Below are 19006 nucleotides of genomic sequence, written 5' to 3'. Positions count from 1 at the left end.
ACACACGCTAATTACCCCCCTTGATATTATATTAATATTATTAATTTGCTCATTTTACCCCATAACCACCCTATCTACTGACGCATAGCCCCCCAACTTGCAGTCACATCTAGAGAGAGGGGGCGGGGTTAAAGAGTGAGGGCAGAGAGAGAAGGGGCAGAGAGAGAGGCAGAGACAGAGAGAGAGGCAGAGACAGAGAGAGAGGGGCAAGAGGGAGAGGGGGGCGGAGGGGAGGAGAAGAGGGAGGGTGGGTGAGGGGGGAAAGGTGGGGGAAGAGGGGAGAGAGGGAGGGGAGGAGAGGAGAGAGGGGTGAGAGTGAGGGGGAGAGAGAGGGGGGAGAGGGGAGGTGGGGAGCAGGGAGGGGGAGGGAGGGGGGAGGGTGGAGGGAAGAGGGTAGGGGGTGTGGAGGGGAGGGGGGTTTAAGGGTGGGGATGGGGATGGAGGGGAGGAGGGGGAGAGAAAGAGGGGAGAGAGAAAGGGGGGAGAGAGAAAGGGGGGAGAGAGAAAGGGGGGGAGAGTGGGGGGAGGGGGGGAGTGAGAGAGGCGGTAGGAGAGAGAGGGGAGGGGGGGTGCTGAGTGAGGGGGAGACAGAGGGGGTGCTGAGAGGGGGGTGAGGTGAGGGAGGGGGGAGAGGTGGGGAGCAGGGAGGGGGAGGGTGGAGGGAAGGGGGTAGGGAGGTGTGGAGGGGAGGGGGGTTTAGGGGAGGGAGGGTGGGGGAGGTGATGGAGTGGGAGAAAAAGAGGGGAGAGAGAGAGAGAGAGGGAGAGAGAGAGGAGGGGGAAGAGGTGGGGGGGGAAGAGGTGGGGGGGGGGGGAAGAGGTGGGGGGGGGAAGAGGGGAGAGAGAGAGAGAGTGCCTTTTTACTTCAACCCAGACCCCCCAAACAACCATTTGCAGGCAGTGCCTTTTTACTTCAAACCAACCATATTTTCATTTTCAAACCAAATTAAGGGCAGTCACAGCTGAGTAGACATGTGTTCAATGTTATTCAGAGCTCAGAGAGACGTGACCTCCATCTTGCAGAGACTGAGGGAGGTACACCACTTCCTGGTTTTATAGTCCCACCCCCTCCCTCCAGCAGGGGCAGCAGAGAGAATGGTGATTTAAAAAAAAACATTAATTTGTCTCTGATTTTTCATCGATGGGAAAAATCCTCTGGTCCAGGAAGGCAGACGTAGGCTGAGCGAGGTGGCCAAAAATGACGGCCATAGGTGGCGGCGTTCTCTCGGAAATCGCAGCACAGTGGGCCAAAAGCGGTCAAGATCAGACTTTTAGTAATATAGAGAATAATAAAGATGGGTATAGCTTATGTACTTAAAAGATTACTACAAAAGGTATAGTCACTACAATGGTTATAGATAAGAATTGTTATTCAGTCTTTGCTTTTCAGGAAGTCATGACGCAGCTTATTAGGATCTTGGTTAGACCGCATTTATATTATTGTGTGCATTTATGGTTTACCCCATAACAGGAAGGACATGGAGGCTTTAGAGGGTGCAGAGGTTGGACAGATGGATTATTTTCTCTGCAATGAGGAGAGTCCTGAAAGAAATGATAGACATGGGACTGTCTATTTACCTTCGTCGGTATGGACAAGGTAGGCCGAAAGACCTGTTTTCGAGCAATTTGACTTTTTGGCTCTAATACAGCAATTCAATCTCCTCACAGTATTTACTCTTTTGGAAGGTATTGTAGTATATATGATTTAATAAGTTTCCATATTAATGATTTTTTACTTGCAGCCTATATTTGCTGAAACAGGTGGCGGTATAGTTAAGGCCTACCACAGTCTCACATAAAGTGAGCATTACGTTTTTCAAAGGTAGACAAAAATGCTGGAGAAACTTAGCGGGTGAGGCAGCATTTATGGAGCAGTCTGAAGTGTCTTGACCCGAAACGTCGCCTATTCCTTCGCTCCATAGATGCTGCCTCATCTGCTGAGTTTCTCCAGCATTTTTGTCTACCTTCGATTTTTCCAGCATCTGCAGTTCTTTCTTAAACATTACATTTTTCAATGTGTTTTCTTAAAAAAATCTGAGGAACTGGTTAATGATTTGTTCAGATATTACCTTCCTCCTCCAATTCAGGTGGTGGAGTGTTAATGGCCTCATAGCACGCTTCCTGGGTGATGGGAATGGCTGTGATCAGGCTGGCTTCTCTACCTAGTCGCTTCTTCTCTTCTTCCTGCTGCAAGTTCTTCAAAATATGTTCAGCTCGCTGATGTGATCGCGAAACTGCACGAGCTGAAAAAGATTTCTATAAAAGATGGAGAGTGATCATTAAAACTGAGTCATTCAACATGTAATTCAATTCTGGAGCATATCAACTATGTTATATATTTCATTGATTAATTTGCTTTCATTTCACACACAAGATAAATGATATGAAAAGCAGTCACATTTCGCAACAATGGACCATGGTTAAACTTGTTGTGGTCAGAGTCATAGGGCACTGAAGCAGGTCATTCTTCCTACAATGCCCATGCCAACCCATTTGCCCATCTATGATGAGCCCTATTGACGTAAATATATAATGCTGGAATGGGAAACAAAAGGACATACGGTAGTGAGATCACTGGCATGTCCAGAATTTGGAAGGAAAATTAGAACATCTGTCTTGAAGCAGAAAAGAGTGTTCAATAGAATGTCAACTCATTTGCTAAATCATTAGAGTACTATTGAGGTGCTCCATTAAAATTATGTCATAACAAGTGTCTAAAGGTTTCCGATTAGCAACCCCAACCCTTTCAACCAACTCTCAATAACAATACTGAATAGATTCCCAATTCAACATTTTGCTTCAATTTATTCCTGACTAGATACATTAAAACTTTGAATAAATCCTCACGCACATAGGCCCTTTGGATGTTACATAGGCCCTTCAGACGTGAAGATGATTGCTGGTGATTACACATTGTACAATTCCATTTACATCTCCTCAGCAAATGAGGCAGCTCAGAACTGCATGCAGCAAGACCTCAGCAACATGCAGTATCATGTTTATGAGAAAAATTAACATTGATGCCACAAACATTGCCTTCCAACACAAGGCAACGTTGCCATCTACAAGAAAGGAGAATTCAACCACTTACTCTTTTTGATAAGAAAAAAAAATATATATTACTATTAGTAGGGGATTTCAACTTCCCTAATATTAATTAGGGAAAAGTGAAAATTAGCATGAAAAGCTTGGGGGGGGGGGTGGGGGGGGCGATCATTTTATAGTGAATCCAGGACAACATTTGAACCAGTACCAGAGAAGAGGCAGGACTGGATCTAATCCCTAGGAATGTAGCCAGGCAAGTGATATGAACTCCAGTAGGAGAGCATTTCAGAGATTATGACTATAAATCTGTGGATTTGTGTAGGGCAAGGGTGAATGGGAAATTAAGGCCCCGAACTGAAAGAAGGGCAATTTCTAAATGAAAAGTCAGGATCTGGCACGAGGAAGGTGACTGTCAAAATATATTGATGGCTGAACTTTAAGCTTGGAAGTCAATGACCATTAATGTGCCACAGAGTACATGAATGCTGAATAGACACAAAATGCTGGAGTAACTCAGTGGGACCGGTAGCATCTCTGGATAGAAGGAATGGGTGATGTTTCAGGTCGGGACCCTTCTTCAGTCTGAACCCATTAGCTTTAAAATAGTTTATACTTTGATATTATTAGACTGAAACTTGATTGGAGTAGTTTGTTAGAAGTCAAACCAGGGCAGGACCTTCACAGTAAATGTCCGAGCCCTGAGGAGTGTTACAGAGCAGGGGGATCGAGGAGTACTAGATTGACTTTATTCCTTCATATCAATGAGTGGAACTTAATAACACAAATTAACCAAAGACTTAACACTATTTACCCGAAAGCAAACACTTACAGATTGGTCTTCACTGATTGGGTCTTGTACACGTCCTGTACTCTGGGGAACCCAAGGGGGATCAAACATTGGTACAGATGGCATGCCCAAAATTGGAGAAGGTAAGGTGAAGTTTATGCTTGGAGGTGGAATCTTAAACACAATAAAATAAAAGTACTTCATCGATAAATGGACAATAAAAGAATTACAATTTGCTTAACATGCTTTATGTCCAATCTACTAAGATCTGCACAGACGTTAAATGGTATAAAAAATAACATAAATACTGCAACAATCATTTATTTCAATGCTTTTCCATGAAAATTAGTACTGTTTGATCTTCAAGATTGTTAGAAGTAATTTTACATCAAACATCATATTGAGAAGGTTAAAAAATATTTTGCATCAATAGAATAAGCAACAATTTGCTTATTAATCCATGAATATATATTTCATACTTGCCCTAGTAACACGATCAGTAATGAATCAGATGCATAAATGTAATTAACTGATTTACTATGGTGGGCAAAACTGGAGTTCAAAATTGTGAAGCAAAATTGGTGGAAATGGCAAATAAGGTAAAAGCTCTGGACATTAAGTAACCAGGCAACATTTGTGGAGGGGGAACATCTTAATTAGGCCAGATCATGCTTAATGCGTGTTTGCCTGCAATGACCTGAACCAAATTCAAAGAGGCCTGTAGTTGATTCACCAGTGAAGTTTAAGAGACATTTCGACAGGTGCACGAATAGGATAGGTTTAGATGGTTATGGGGAAAGTGCTGGCAGGTGGGATTAGTGTAGATGGCATGGCGCATGTTGGTCACCGTGGGCAAGTTTGGTTGAAGGGCCTGTTTCCATACTGTGTGACTCCAAGGCACAAAAGATGAGTGCAGCTGTTCCTAAAAATTAATGGTTATGAAGTGCAATTACTGAAAACGTGGCGTAAAAATTCCATCTATATTTGAGACATTTCTTCATGGATTTACAAGAACAGTTCTGGAAACCAAAAACAAGAGTAGAGCAGGGCAGAGAATTAAAATACTACTAAAAGCTCAAGATCATGATAATGAACATAATGAAGACGTTACACAAAGGAGACATCCTATCCACATTTAACCTACCCAGTATCTGAGAAGCAATACCGTGAGTAGTGAATGTAGGTATGTTGCAAAACGTACCTGAAGCGTCGCTGAAAATCTGTCCCAGCCCATGTGCGCGATTTTGGCGCCGTTTAGAGGGGGGCGGGTTTAAAACGCGATTTTCCCAAGGCTGTTCAAATCGAGGTTTTTCAGCCTAGTTAATTATTAACGAAAAATCGCTGGAAGATTCCCTCGCTTGAGCTATTATTAGTTTTAAGGGCGTTATTTAATTGTTATAGTAGGTTAAAAATTAACCTCTAAACCCCCGACCGCCGACAACGGGCCAGATCTCATACAGGGGAAAACGGAAGGTAGGCTGTTTATTTTTATGTTAAAAAGGGCTTCTTAAGATCCCTTTATACAAAGTTTAATGTTGCGAGTAGCTAATTTTGGGCCCATTATATCCCGCAGTATTTTTCTGGGCATTTGAGGGTACAAATCTACCGCAATGTGAACGTTCTAAACCAGCGCGTTCACAGGATCCCACTAGAAAGCTGATTTAAATGGACTTTAATTTACAGCAATTAAACACTAAATTCCTTCCATTTGGCCTATAAATTAATGTAAATGAGATTTAAAAATCATGTTTTATTGTGAATTATTTGTGAATATTATTTGGACATTTAGGCTATTTAAAAATGTTAATCATTTATTAAGAAATGGATAGATGTTTAGATCTAGTAATTGAAGTCTGAAATTAGCTACAATTAGGTAACTAACTAATTATATGCTTTAATTTCAGGTCATCCAAGTAAGATTATTTTATATTTGTTTCAGAATGCTTCAATCTATGATAACTGAAAATTTCATTCAGTTCTCTTAATTTTTAAGAAAGTTATGGGCTTTTGACTGTTCACGATCACAGCTTTTTTGTTATGTCCATAGAAAATCAATAGGGAACAAGATGCTCATTTCCGAGTATGAAAATGGCCATAACTTTTTAAATACTTGAGATATGAAAGTGAATTAGGTGTCAAATTAAACTTATTTTTATGCTTTATCTGATGGGATAAATTCCAGACTTGATTTTTAAAATCTCAAAATTTTGTAACATGAGATTTATGTTGCAACTCAACTCTAAGAGTGGATGCAACTCAACTCTAAAAGAAATACAAATTAATTGTTGTTTCATCTGGAAGTAGCGTTTGGGGCTCATGAAATGAGAAGAGAGGTAGTGAAAGGCCATCCCCACCTCTCTTTTCCATTTTCATTCTCCTACTCCATCAGCTTAAGGAAAGGTCTTGTCCTAAACCCTTATCTGTCCATTCCCTCCACAATGGTGCCTGATCTGCTGAGTTTATCCAGCACTTTGTTTGTAGGTGTTCCATCTCCTACACTTCCACAGATGCCTCATGTAGGGAAGGTGGCTTTTAAATGATGGAAGAATGAACTAATGTGCCCATCCTATTGAAAGGTTGAAAAGGGAGAGGAAAATGAGTTTCATGGTATCATCAAACCAAAGATGACAGAGAATTAATCATTGACTGCATAGGCTGATAATGTGGAAGGAGAAATGACAAAGGGAAATTCAAATTGTGCTCTTGAATTCGGGGGTGTGGGATCATTGCAGAAATTTGGGACAAACACAATCAAGACATCCATCAAATATGTTCCAAGGCAATCTTTAAGTTAGTTAAGCCAAACAAAAATGCATAGAATGTTCTGGTGAGAAACACTGCATTGATAACGTCAGATAAATAAACTGAATTCTTACTGGAAGCAGGGCATTTATTTATTTATTTGTTTATTTGTTCCGAACAAGTAAAGACATAAATAGGAATAAATAACAACAACAAAATCGAAATAGTCAAACAATTGGACAATCCAGGCAATATTTGCAAAGCAATAAAAAGCATAAAGCAAAATTTAAATGTCCAACACTTTTTCTTTACAAGCTCGAAAAGGAGTGAGAAGAATAACTTATTTAATCTCACCCCTTCTCCCTAAACCCTTCTTCCATATTTAATAATTAATTAATTAATAATAATAATACCCCAGACAATTTTTAGAGATGCATACAAACATATATATACATACAACTGATATACACTTACAAGTAATATGTATGAAGTAACCAAAAAACATAAATAAATAATAAACAAAATAATAAACAAACACCAACCCCTGTTTGTCAACCATCCCCTTCATCCCTGTACCTTGTGTAAAAAAGTTTTTTGTATGTCATTTTGAACTGGTTCATGTTTGGACATTGCTTTAACTCCACATTCAAACTGTTCCACAATCCTACTCCACAGACCGAAATACAAAATGTTTTTCTGGTCATGCGGACTCTTTGTACCTTAAAATTAAATATTCTTCTTAAATTATAACCCCCCACTCGCTCATTGAATAATTTTTGTATATTTCCAGGTATGAACCAATGTAGTAATGGTGCATTGGAAATCAGTGGGCATATAAAAAAATAGTAGTAGACAGCCAGAAATGAATATAGAAAAGATGAGAAAGTCAATACTATGTTGTACAGATGGTGAAAATTGGAAGCAAAACATCTGTCATTAGGAAAATGTTAGAAGCTACATTTCAAGGAAATCAGACAAAGTCAATGGTTTTGTGAAAAGGAAATCAAATTTGACTGATTTGGAGGTTTTTGTAGACCAACCTGTCCTGTTGATAAAGAGGAAGCAGTGGAGGTTCTATACTGCATGTTTCCAGGACATGTTGATATAAAGAGGAGGTAGTGATAGTCTGCTGAAGACGAACAAGATGAACATTAAGTCCCCAGAGGCTGAGGGGTCAGAGGTAAGATTGTTGGATCTTGACAAAGAACATTACATCCTCTCCAGCCAACAGGTAGGGTCCCGGAGGACTCCAGAATAACTATTTTGATCCTTTGTTTAAGAAGGGCAATAGGGGTAAATGAGGAAATTGTAGATCAGTAAGCCTTACATCAGTGGTGTATTATTGGAGTGTTTTCTTCGGAATAGGATTTATTTACGTCTGGAAAAACATGAACTTACTGGGGATAGTCAACATGGCTTTATGCAGACAAGATTATGTCTAATAAATTCAATTGAGTTTTTTGAGGGGGTGACAAAGATATTTGACATGTGCACAGCAGTGGATGCTACCTACATGGTATTCAATAAGCTCCCTCATGGTAGGATGATCCACAAGATTAAGGTATATAGAATCCATGGAGAATTGGTAGAATGGATTCAAAATTGGTTTGGCCATAGAAACTAGTGGTTAGTGGTGAAGCGTGCTATTCTGATAAGAGGTCTGTAACTAATGGTATTCCACAGGGATCAGTGCTGTGACAAGTGAAGTAGGTTGTCAAAGGTACAGCAGCACATGGATCAATTGGAAATATAGGTGGAGAAATGGCAGATAAAGATTAATCCAGATAAATGTGAAGGATGGTACTTTGGGGCGTCAAATGCAAGAATAAGGGTAAGACCCTTAAGGGGCAGTCCCACTTTCACGAGGTAATTCACAAATTCTCCCGAGTTTTCCCCTGATTCAAACTCGCAGAATGTTCATAAGGAATCCGTAGGAGTTCGTAGATATATCGTAGAAGCTCGTTATGCTAGCCGTAATTCTCAGCCCAGAGTCCACGCCATCCAGCAATCCCCATACACTAGCACTATCCTACACACTAGGGGCAATTTACATTCTTTATGAAAGCCATTTAACATTCAAACCTGTACGTCTTTGGAGTGTGGAAAACCCACGTGTCACGAGATGAAGGTACAAACTCTGTATAGACAGCACCCATAGTCAGGATCAATCCCTGGTCTCTGGCGCTGAAAGGGGGCAACTCTACCGCTGCACCTCCGTGCCACCCGTACATATGAATAGACATAAACTATATCTCGAAGAGCAGGGATGGGTTTCTCAAACAAGTCGTCTTTTTCAAGGCTTTTTCAAGTGTACACACTGGGAAACACTGAGAACCCAACGGGTTTGAAAGATTCACAGCACCTACTGCATTTTTATATTCTCACTAGACCAAGTGCAGATCCGTTGGGTCTGTTTCCCCAACGGCGTTTGCGGGGGGCTGCGGCATCACACTCACATTAACCACCCCCCAACACACAGGTGGGGGGAGGGGGTGAGAAGAGGGGTAGGAAGGGGAGAGGGGAGAGGCGGAGGAGGAAACGGGACAGATTTGGGAGGGAAAGGAGAGCGGGGTAGGGGGTGAGAGAGGGGGATGAGGAGAGAGATGTGGGGGAGGGGGGGATGAGGAGGGAGGGGAGGAGGGAGGGAGGGGGAGAGGGGTGGGGGGAGAGAGGGGAAAGAGTGGGGATGGAGAGAGGAGGGGAAAGGGGGAGAGAAGGGGAAGAGGGGGGAGGGAGGGGTAGGTGGAGTGGTGGAAGAGGGACAGAGGGGTAGGGGGAAGGGGGCGGGGGGAGAGGGAAGGGGGTGGGGTAGAGAGTGAAGGGGGGTGGGGGAGAGAGGGATGGGTGGGAGAGGGAGAGGGGTGAGGAGAGGGAAACATAGAAACTTAAGATTCTATAAGATCCCCCCTCAATTTTCTAAATTCTAGCGAGTACAAACCGAGTCTATCCAGTCTTTCCTCATATGAAAGTACTGACATCCCAGGAATCAGTCTGGTTAACCTTCTCTGTACTCCCTCTATGGCAAGAATGTCTTTGGGCATTGGGCATTGTGACATCACACGATGGAACGTTCACCAGGGGCTGGGGCTGGTGCAAAGGCATATGTAAATGATCCATTCCGATTGGACATCTGCGAGCATTGGGCATTGTGACATCACACGATAGAACGTTCACCAGGGGCTGGGGCTGGTGCAAAGGCATATGTAAATGGATCCATTCCGATTGGACATCTGCGAGCATTGGGCATTGTGACATCACACGATAGAACGAATCAAAATCAACGCGCGTTTGCGGGTGGGGGGGGCTGCGGCATCACACTCACACTAACCACCCCCCATACACACAGGTGGGCGGAGGGGGGGAGAGGGAAACGGGGTGGGAAGGGAGGGGAGAGGGGGTGAGAAGTGGAAGAGTGGGGAGGGAGGGAGGGGGAGGGCTAGCAGGAGTTGTGGAAGAGGGACGGGGGGGGGGGGGCTGCGGCATCACGGTCACATTAACCACCCCCCAAACACACAGGTGGGGGGAGGGGGGTGAGAAGAGGGGAGGATGGGGAGAGGAGCAGGAGGAAACGGGACAGATTTGGGAGGGTAAGGAGAGCGGGGTAGGGGGTGAGAGAGGGGGATGGGGAGAGAGATGTGGGGAAGGGGCGGGTGGGGAGGGAGGGGAGGAGGGAGGGAAGGGGAGAGGGGTGGGTGGAGAGAGGGGAAAGAGTGGGGAGGGAGAGTGGAGGGGGGAGAGAAGTGGAAGAGTGGGGAGGGAGGGGGAGAGGGGTAGGGGGAGTGATGGAAGAAGGACAGAGGGGTAGGGGAAGAGGTGGGGGGAGAGAGGGGCAGAGTGAGGGGTGGGGCAGTGAGATGGAGAGGGGTGGGGTAAGGGGGAGTGGTGGAAGAGGTACAGAGTGGTAGGGGGGCGGGGGAAGAGAGGTAAGGGGGTGGGATAGAGAGGGAAGGGGGTGGGGGAGAGAGGGATGGCGTGGGAGGAGGAGGGGAGAAGGGTGAGGGGGGAGGAGAGAGGGGCGGCGGAGAGATGTGTGGGGGTAGGGAAGAGAGGATGAAGAGTGGAGGGAGGGGAAAGAGTGTGGAGGGGGAAGGGGGTGGAGAGAGAGGGAAGGGGTGGGAGAGAGAGGGAATGGGGGTGGGGGAAGAAAGGGATGGGGTTGGGAGGAGGAGAGGGGTGAGGAAAGGGAGAGCAGAGGTGGGGAGGGGGAGAAGAGAGGGATGCGGGAGGGGGAGAGAGGTGTGGGGGAGGGGAGGAGGGAGATGGGGTAGAGGGGTGGGGGAGAGGGAAGGAGTGGGAGAGCAGGATGAGAGGGGGAGGAGAGGGAGAGGGGTGAAGAGAGGGAGAGGGGGAGGAGAGAGGGATGGGGAGGGGAGAGAGATGTGGGGGGGAGGGATGGGGACGGAGAGGAGGAGGGACGGGGTGGGGAGGGAGGGGAAGAGGTGTAGAGGGAGGGTGAAGAGTGTGGAGGGAGGGGGAGAGGGATGGGGGAGAGGGGGAAAGAGTGGGGAGGGATAGGGGAGGGGGGAGAGGTGGAAGAATGGGAGGGTCAGAGGGGTAGCGGGAAGCGGTGGGGGGAGAGAGGGGAGGGAGGGGGAAGGGAGCGGAGAGAGAGGGGTGGGGGGTGGAAAGGGGTGGGGTGAGGGAGAGAAGTGGAAGAGTGGGGAGGGAGGGGTAGGGGGAGTGGTGGAAGAGGGACAAAGGGGTGGGGGGAAGGAGGCGGGGGAGAGAGGGAAGGGGGTGGGATAGAGAGTGATGGGGGGTGGGGGAGAGAGGGATGGGTGGGAGAGGGAGAGGGGTGACGAGAGGGAAACTTAGAAACATAGAAATTAGGTGCAGGAGTAGCCCATTCGGCCCTTCGAGCCTGCACCTCCAGTCAATATGATCATGGCTGATCATCCAACTCCGTATCCTGTACCTGCCTTCTCTCCACACCCCCTGATCCCTTTAGCCACAGGGGCCACATATAACTCCCTCTTAAATATAGCCAATGAACAGGCCTCAACTACCTTCTGTGCCAGTGAATTCCAGAGATTCACCACTCTCTGTGTGAAAAATGTTTTTCTCATCTCGGTCCTAAAAGATTTCCCCCTTATCCTTAAACTGTGACCCCTTGTTCTGGACTTCCCCAACATCGGGAACAATCTTCCTGCATCTAGCCTGTCCAACCCCTTAAAAATGTTGTACGTTTCTATAAGATCCCCCCTCAATCTTCTAAATTCTAGCGAGTACAAGCCGAGTCTATCCAGTCTTTCTTCATATGAAAGTCCTGACATCCCAGGAATCAGTCTGGTTAACCTTCTCTGTACTCCCTCTACGGCAAGAATGTGTTTGGCAAGGGAGATGAGAGGGGGGAGGAGAGAGGGGTGGGGGAGGGGAAGAGAGAGGGGAGGGGGAGAGAGGTGTGGGGGAGGGGGGGAGGGAGGGGAGGAGGGAGATGGGGTCGGGGAGATAGTGGGAAGAGTGTGGAGGGAGGGGGAAGAGTGGGGAGTATTGGGGTGGGGGAGAGAGGGATGGGGGTAGGAGGAGGAGGGGAGGAGAGGGAGAGGGCTGAGGAGAGTGAGATGGAGAGGGGGAGGGGAAGAGAGAGCGATGGGGGAGGGGGAGAGAGGTGTGGGGGATGGGGGGAGGGAAGGGGGAGGGAGGGGAGGAGGGAGATGGGGTAGGGGAGGGAGGGGGAAGATTGTGGAGGGAGGGGGTGGATTTTACATTTTTGAAATAATTCATCATTGTTTGTTGGCTCTGTAGCCTTTCATCTTTTTCTCTAAAGTTATATTTAACCTCACGTTCCTTGTTATTTAGAAAAAGAATTCTCCCATTTATCTAACATATGACCACAATAAAGTACATTATTGCCTGATCAGTTTTATTTAGATTACAGCCCACAATGTTTAATTTAACTGTGGAATCTATAAACCATAATAAATCTAGTTATTGCCTTTCCTAACAACCTTAAGTTCCCTTCACTATGTTGGCCTCTTATTCCAATCATGCTTCCCCAGTATGTAATCTTTTGGGTTAAACATTTTACAAGCCTCATTTTTCTTATAATTTTCAGAATTTCCTACATCAAGGGTTTTGACTGGATGAATTTGGGGAGGATAATTCCTCTTGTGGAAGGATCTAAAACGAGGGTATTAGCACTGCAACATAAAAGGGCGCCTGCTTAACAGTGAGATGAGGTGAATTTTATTTCCTCTCAGATGGTATGTCAATTTCGCAAAGGGGAGTTGCAGTGAAGTTCTTTAATATTTTAAAGACAAAGTTCTAAAGATTCCTGATAAGCAAGAGGTGAAAGGTGACAGAAAATAGATGAGAAGGTGGAATTGAGGACTATTCATGCTCCTAATTTCCATGCTTTTATGTTATGTTGGCCAACAGTCGGAAATCCCATTAATGCAAATCGAATACAGGAAAAAAAGGCAAAGACTTAACACACTGGAATGAAGAATGTTCTACAAATCTTACAAAAAGGTAGTTGTAACTAAGAGACTTACACCGTCTAAAATAATATGCTTTTATTTGGAACAAGCTAGTGGAGACAAGAGCCGAGCTGCTCCAAAATGACACATATTCTTATACACCTACCTTAAAGATCTGTTGTGCACCTTCTTCCATACGTGGCCAGACCTGATACCTGAATCTCCAGAGTGTGTTAAATTTCACAATAGCATTGATTCGTTGAACTGCTTCTGGATGGTGAAATTCAGACATTACCATATCGGATACAGCATCGGGAACTTTTACCGCACACAACAGAAACATGGCAGCTGTAAAAAGGGAAAACATCATTATATATACATATTTCCTGTCACAATATACCAAGCAGATCATAATTAAATACAATCACTCCTGTAACATACAAGATATGACAGCCAATGGGTACAGGCAAGGTGGACAACATGTATGCTCGGATTAATTTGCAATCATACCATTTTCAGGAGTTGCTCAAGTCCAATGGATTTTATTAAAGTCCAGTTGTGTCTATAAAAATGGACACACATTTGTTCTCACTGGTCTACTCACTACCTCCTAGCCAGCCATTCAGTTCTACTTGCCACATCTCCAGTGTATCTATCAAGTTTGCCAACATATTCAATAAGTGCATCCGGGTACAGCTCCAGGACAGTGTTGGGGAACTGGAGAAGCAAGTGGATGACCTCAGGTTCGTCCGAGAAACTGAGTCGTTCCTCGACAAGTCCTACAGTAAGATTGTTACACCTAAGGTACTGGAAGAGAGAAGGTGGGTGATGGTGAGAAAGGGAAGGAAACATGGAATGCAAAGATCCCCAGGTGTTGTACCTCTTGAGAACATGTTCACCCACTTAGAAGCTGTCGGGACAGAAGACGTTAACACACTGAGCGGCGGACTGGCTTGCAAAGCAAAAAGTGCTGTTGAGCCAAAACCAAAGAGGCCGACGTCAGGCAACACCGTGGTAGTTGGAGACTCCATTGTGAGAGGTACGGACAGGAGTTTCTGCGGCAACAAATGGGATTCGAGGATGGTGTGCTGCCTCCATGGTGCCAGGATCCAGGATGTCACGGACAGAGTGCAGAAAATCCTCAAGGGTGAAGGTGAACAGCCGGAAGTGGTAGTGCATGTCGGCACAAACGATGTCGTAAAGAAGGGGATGAATATTTTGCAGCGTGAATTTAGAGAACTCGGAAAAATGCTGAAAAGCAGGACCTCCAGGGTGGTTATCTCCGGTTTGCTTCCAGTTCCTCATGCTGGCGAGAGCAGGGACAGGGAGATACAGGACCTAAATGTGTGGCTGAGGAACTGGTGCAGGGGCAGGGATTTAGATTCTTAGACCATTGGGATCTGTTTTGGAGTAGGGGGAACTGTACAAAAGGGACGGATTGCACCTTAACAGGTGGGGGACCAGCATTCTGGCAGGCAGGTTTTCCACTGCTACATGGGTGGTTTTAAACTAAATAAGGGGGGGGGGGGGGGTGTCAAATGGGATAGTCAAGGACGGAGTTAAAGGGAAAGAGAGTAAAGGGATAGTCAATGACCCCAGAATTAAACGGAAGGAAAGCTCACAAAGAGATAGGAGAGTATGGCCAAGTGTAATAGGGATCGATGTGAAAGGTGAGATGCATAAGGAATTAAAAGTATTGTATATAAATGCGCGAAGTATAAGACATAAAGTAGATGAGCTTGAGGCTCAGTTAGAGGTTGGTAGATATGACATTGTGGGGATTACTGAGACGTGGCTGCAGGAGGATCGTGCCTGGGAACTTAATATTCAGGGTTATACTTCCTATATTACACAAATATTCTCTTGTGTAAATTTGGTGCGTGTGCAGATGTGGTGAAGATGTCGCTATTTAGAGCATACTGCACACCACTCTACACTGCGCACCTGTGGTCAAACTATGGAAAGATAAATTTGCAGAGACTAAAGGTGGCATATAACGATGCCATGAGAACACTGCTAAGGAAAGCTAGATGGTATAGTGCCAGTAATATGTTTGTGTTTGCAGGAGTCAGTACTTTAGAAGCAATCCTAAGAAATCACATGTATAAATTCATTTGCAGGATAAATGACTCTAAAAATGTAATTATTGTGGCCTTGTCAAACATAAGGGTTAGCACTACACGCTACGAATCCAAGCTGTGGAGACACTGGTATCGTTGTCTCATTGTAGGACATTGATCATTCTTTTAATCTGGATTTTTAACATGTATTGTGTTTTTTAAAATATAATTTATGATGCTTTTATGTGATATACTAAGATTTTATATGTACTTTATGATATTTTTTTAATATGCAATGCATTTTTTTAATGTAATGTTGCCCCTTGTCTGGACCTCGAGTCTGTAATAAAGTTTATTATTATTATTATTATTATTATAGAAAGGACAGGCAGGTGGGCAGAGGAGTGGGGGTAGCTCTGCTGGTGAGGGATGGAATTCAGTCCCTTGCAAAGGAAGACATAGGGACTGACGAGGTAGAGTAACTGTGGATTGAGTTGAGGAATTGTAAAGGCAAGAAGACACTAATTGGTGTTATCTACAGACCCCCCAAATAGTAGCCCGGATGTAGGGTGTATGTTGCAGCAGGAGTTAAGACTGGTATGTAACAAAGGTAACGCCACTGTGGTAATGGGGGATTTCATTACGCAGGTAGACGGGGAAAATCAGGTTGGTTCAGGACCCCAAGAAAGAGAGTTTGTAGAGTGCCTCCGAGATGGATTCTTAGAGCAGCTTGTAATGGAACTGACCAGAGAAAAGGCAATTCTGGATTTAGTATTGACTAATGAACCAGATTTGATAAGAGAACTCGAGGTAAAGGTAGTGATCATAATATGATTAGTTTTAATCTGCAATTTGAGAAAGAGAAGGTTAAATCGGAAGTGGCAGTGATGCAGTTGAACACAGGGGACTATGAAGGCATGAGAGAGGAGCTAGCCAAGGTAGACTGGAAAGGGATCCTAGCAGGAATGACGGTGGAACAGCAATGGCAGGAATTTCTGAGCATAATCCGGAAGAAGCAGGATCATTTAATTCCAAAAAGGAAGAAAGATTCTAAGGGGAGTAGGAGGCAACCATGGCTGACAAGAGAAGTTATGGATAGAATAAAACTAAAAGAAAAGATGTATAACATAGCAAAGAGTAGCCGGAAGCTAGAGGATTGGGAAACTTTCATAGGATAACAGAAGGAAACAAAACGGGCAATACGGGCTGAAAAGATGAAGTACGAGGGGAAGCTGGCCAGGAATATAAAGAAGGACAGTAAAAGCTTCTTTAGATATGTTAAGGGAAAAAGAGTAGTAAAGTCATATGTGGATCCTTTGAAGGCAGACACGGGTGAAATTATTATGGGCAACAAGGAAATGGCAGAAGAGTTGAATAGGTACTTTGGATCTGTCTTCACTATGGAAGACACAAGCAATCTCCCAGATGTACTGGAGGACAGAGGATCTAAGGGGTAGAGGAACTGAAAGACATTTTCATTAGGCAAGAAATAGTATTGGGCAGGCTAATGGGACTGAAGGCAAGGCAAGTTTATTTGTATAGCACCTTTCAACGACAAGGTAATTCAAAGTGCTTTACATAAAACATTAAAAGCATTGGAAAGAAACACATATAAAATGACATTTAGATGTTAAACGATTATTAGATTATTCAGATAGAATAATTACAAAATTAAAAGCAATCAAATAAAATATTTAAAATAGAATAAAACCAGGAATAGAAGTTACAGTGCAGTATAGGTAATTAATAAATTGTATTGTTTACTGAAAGGCAGCGGCAAACAGAAAAGTCTTCAGTCTAGATTTAAAAGAGCTGAGAGTTGCAGCAGACCTGTAGTTTTCTGGGAGTTTGTTCCAGATATGTGGTGCATAAAAACTAAATGCTGCCTCTCCATGTTTAGTTCTGACTCTGGGGACACAGAGCAGACCTGTCCCAGACGATCTGAGAGGTCTGGGTGTTTCGTAGCTAAGCAGAAGATCAGAAATGTATTTTGGCCCTAAACCATTCAGTGCTTTGTAAACCAACAGTAGTATTTTGAAATCAATTCTTTGACAGACAGGAAGCCAGTGTAAAGACCTCAGAACTGGAGTAATGTGATCTACTTTTTTGGTCTTAGTGAGGACTCGAGCAGCAGCGTTCTGAATTAACTGCAGCTGTCTGATCGACTTTTTAGGGAGTCCTGTAAAGACACTGTTACAGTAGTCGAGCCTGCTGAAGATAAATGCATGGACAAGTTTTTCTAAATCCTGCTGAGACATAAGTCCTTTAATCCTTGATATATTCTTTAGGTGATAGTAGGCTGACTTTGTGACTGTTTTTATGTGGCTGTTGAAGTTCAGGTCTGAGTCCATGACTACTCCTAAGTTTCTGGCTTGGATGATAAATCCCCTGGGCCGGATGGTCTGCATCCCAGGGTCTTCAGGGAGGTGGCTCTTGAAACACTGGATGCATTGTTGATCATTTTCCAACGTTCAATAAATTCAGGAAGTAATGACCACTGTGATACTTTTAGTAAAGGATACTGCCTGGTGGGATTGGTCAATGAAGAAATGTTCATTAGTTCTTTTTTTGTTGTTGAAGTTCTTGGTTTACCATGACTATATAGAAAAATGACTGGATAGAATATCCCATCAGCACAATAATATTGTAAATGTTTCTGCAATTTCAGTTTATGTCATGTTATTATGGCGTTTGCAAATGAAAACCATTCTCAGTTTCTAGTTTCAGCATAGCCACTGGCCCAATGCCATTGAAAATTTGCTGAAATTTATTGTTCGAAACAAACTGTGAGTATTGGTAGACTAAAATAAAACGCACATAGATTAGCCTTCTGGGCATTTTTTGACAACAGAGACAATCTGGTGAAAAGCAGCGCAACAGCATGTATTAATGTGAAAGGTGATATATTTTAAATGAATGAAAGAACTGAAAACATTGGTGTACATAAACATAGGATACAACAAAGAGCATACTTGATATGGTGATTATTGGAAATGCGAGAATGAAATTAAGCATGACATAAAATCATGCCATGCACCAAACCTGTTACAATAATGTACCCAATTACAAGGCGGGCATAGAAGTTTTCTAATTAACTGGGATTAGGACATGTGGCTTTATCAAATCATGCCCGTAACTAATATACTGTTCTTTGTACTGCACAAAATAATGACATTTACGTATTTTTAATTGAATAAAATCAGCATGTTTTACTGATAAGCAAATGTATATCATTGCTCCCACAAGACACGCTCAGGGCACTTGAAGCTGTCAGCCATGAAGAACGTTTTACTGTCTAACCTGATTTGTTTGGCATAAATGACATTGCCACATCACTGACAAATAAACACAACTTGTGAAACACCAATAAACATTACTTTTCATAAGCTGAACAAATGCAACGTTGGAAACTTTCATTCACTTTAAAGTATAGTATGGTGGTATGAATGGCAATGAGACTGATATTACCAGCTGCAGCTGCCATGTGTTCATCTACACTGAGAAGCAGCTCCCAAGCTGCAGGTTGTATGTCACTGTACATGTCTTCAGTTAGAATGGGTGCAGCTTTAATCAACAAAGACAGAGGTGCTGGAGACAGGCTCATGACCTACATTAAAAACAAAGATCAGGCAGAGTTATAGTTATAAGGCAAGAAAGAGAAATAAATTTCACGGAGTACTTTACACTGTCTCTATCTCAATTCCATTTACAAGAAATTCAGGGACTACATTGCATGCAACAATTTATGAGATAGTATGACATTTCGAAGCTAAACTAAAAGACCAAATAAAGATTTTATGATGTTCATTGAGGGATAAATAGGTACCAGAGATAACTCTCTTGCCATTCCTAAAATAGTTTCAGAGAATTTTATGGCCATTTTTGGACCTCAGTTTTTGACTCAAATTATAGTATCAGTAGCACCAGTGTTCAGCAGTACTGCAGTACAGCAGC

General features: G+C 43.8%; 1 protein-coding gene across 6 annotated transcripts in view; it reads right to left on the bottom strand.

The window, feature by feature from the left end:
• unc80 (unc-80 homolog, NALCN channel complex subunit) overlaps positions 1-19006 on the bottom strand; it is a 345386-nt gene that overhangs the window by 136202 nt on the left and 190178 nt on the right. For all 6 annotated transcript variants that reach the window (XM_033023608.1, XM_033023610.1, XM_033023609.1 and 3 more), the window contains 4 exons: positions 18521-18659; positions 13159-13340; positions 3874-4005; positions 2069-2255 (listed from right to left, as the gene is read on the bottom strand). In XM_033023608.1, coding sequence (XP_032879499.1) covers positions 2069-2255; positions 3874-4005; positions 13159-13340; positions 18521-18659 — 640 coding nt within the window. The remainder of the gene's footprint in view (positions 1-2068; positions 2256-3873; positions 4006-13158; positions 13341-18520; positions 18660-19006) is intronic.

Source organism: Amblyraja radiata, chromosome 7, assembly GCF_010909765.2.
Source record: "Amblyraja radiata isolate CabotCenter1 chromosome 7, sAmbRad1.1.pri, whole genome shotgun sequence".
In the NCBI taxonomy this organism is placed as follows: domain Eukaryota; kingdom Metazoa; phylum Chordata; class Chondrichthyes; order Rajiformes; family Rajidae; genus Amblyraja; species Amblyraja radiata.
The sequence above is the reverse complement of the archived record's forward strand: the minus strand, read 5'-3'. Positions and strand labels throughout refer to the sequence as shown.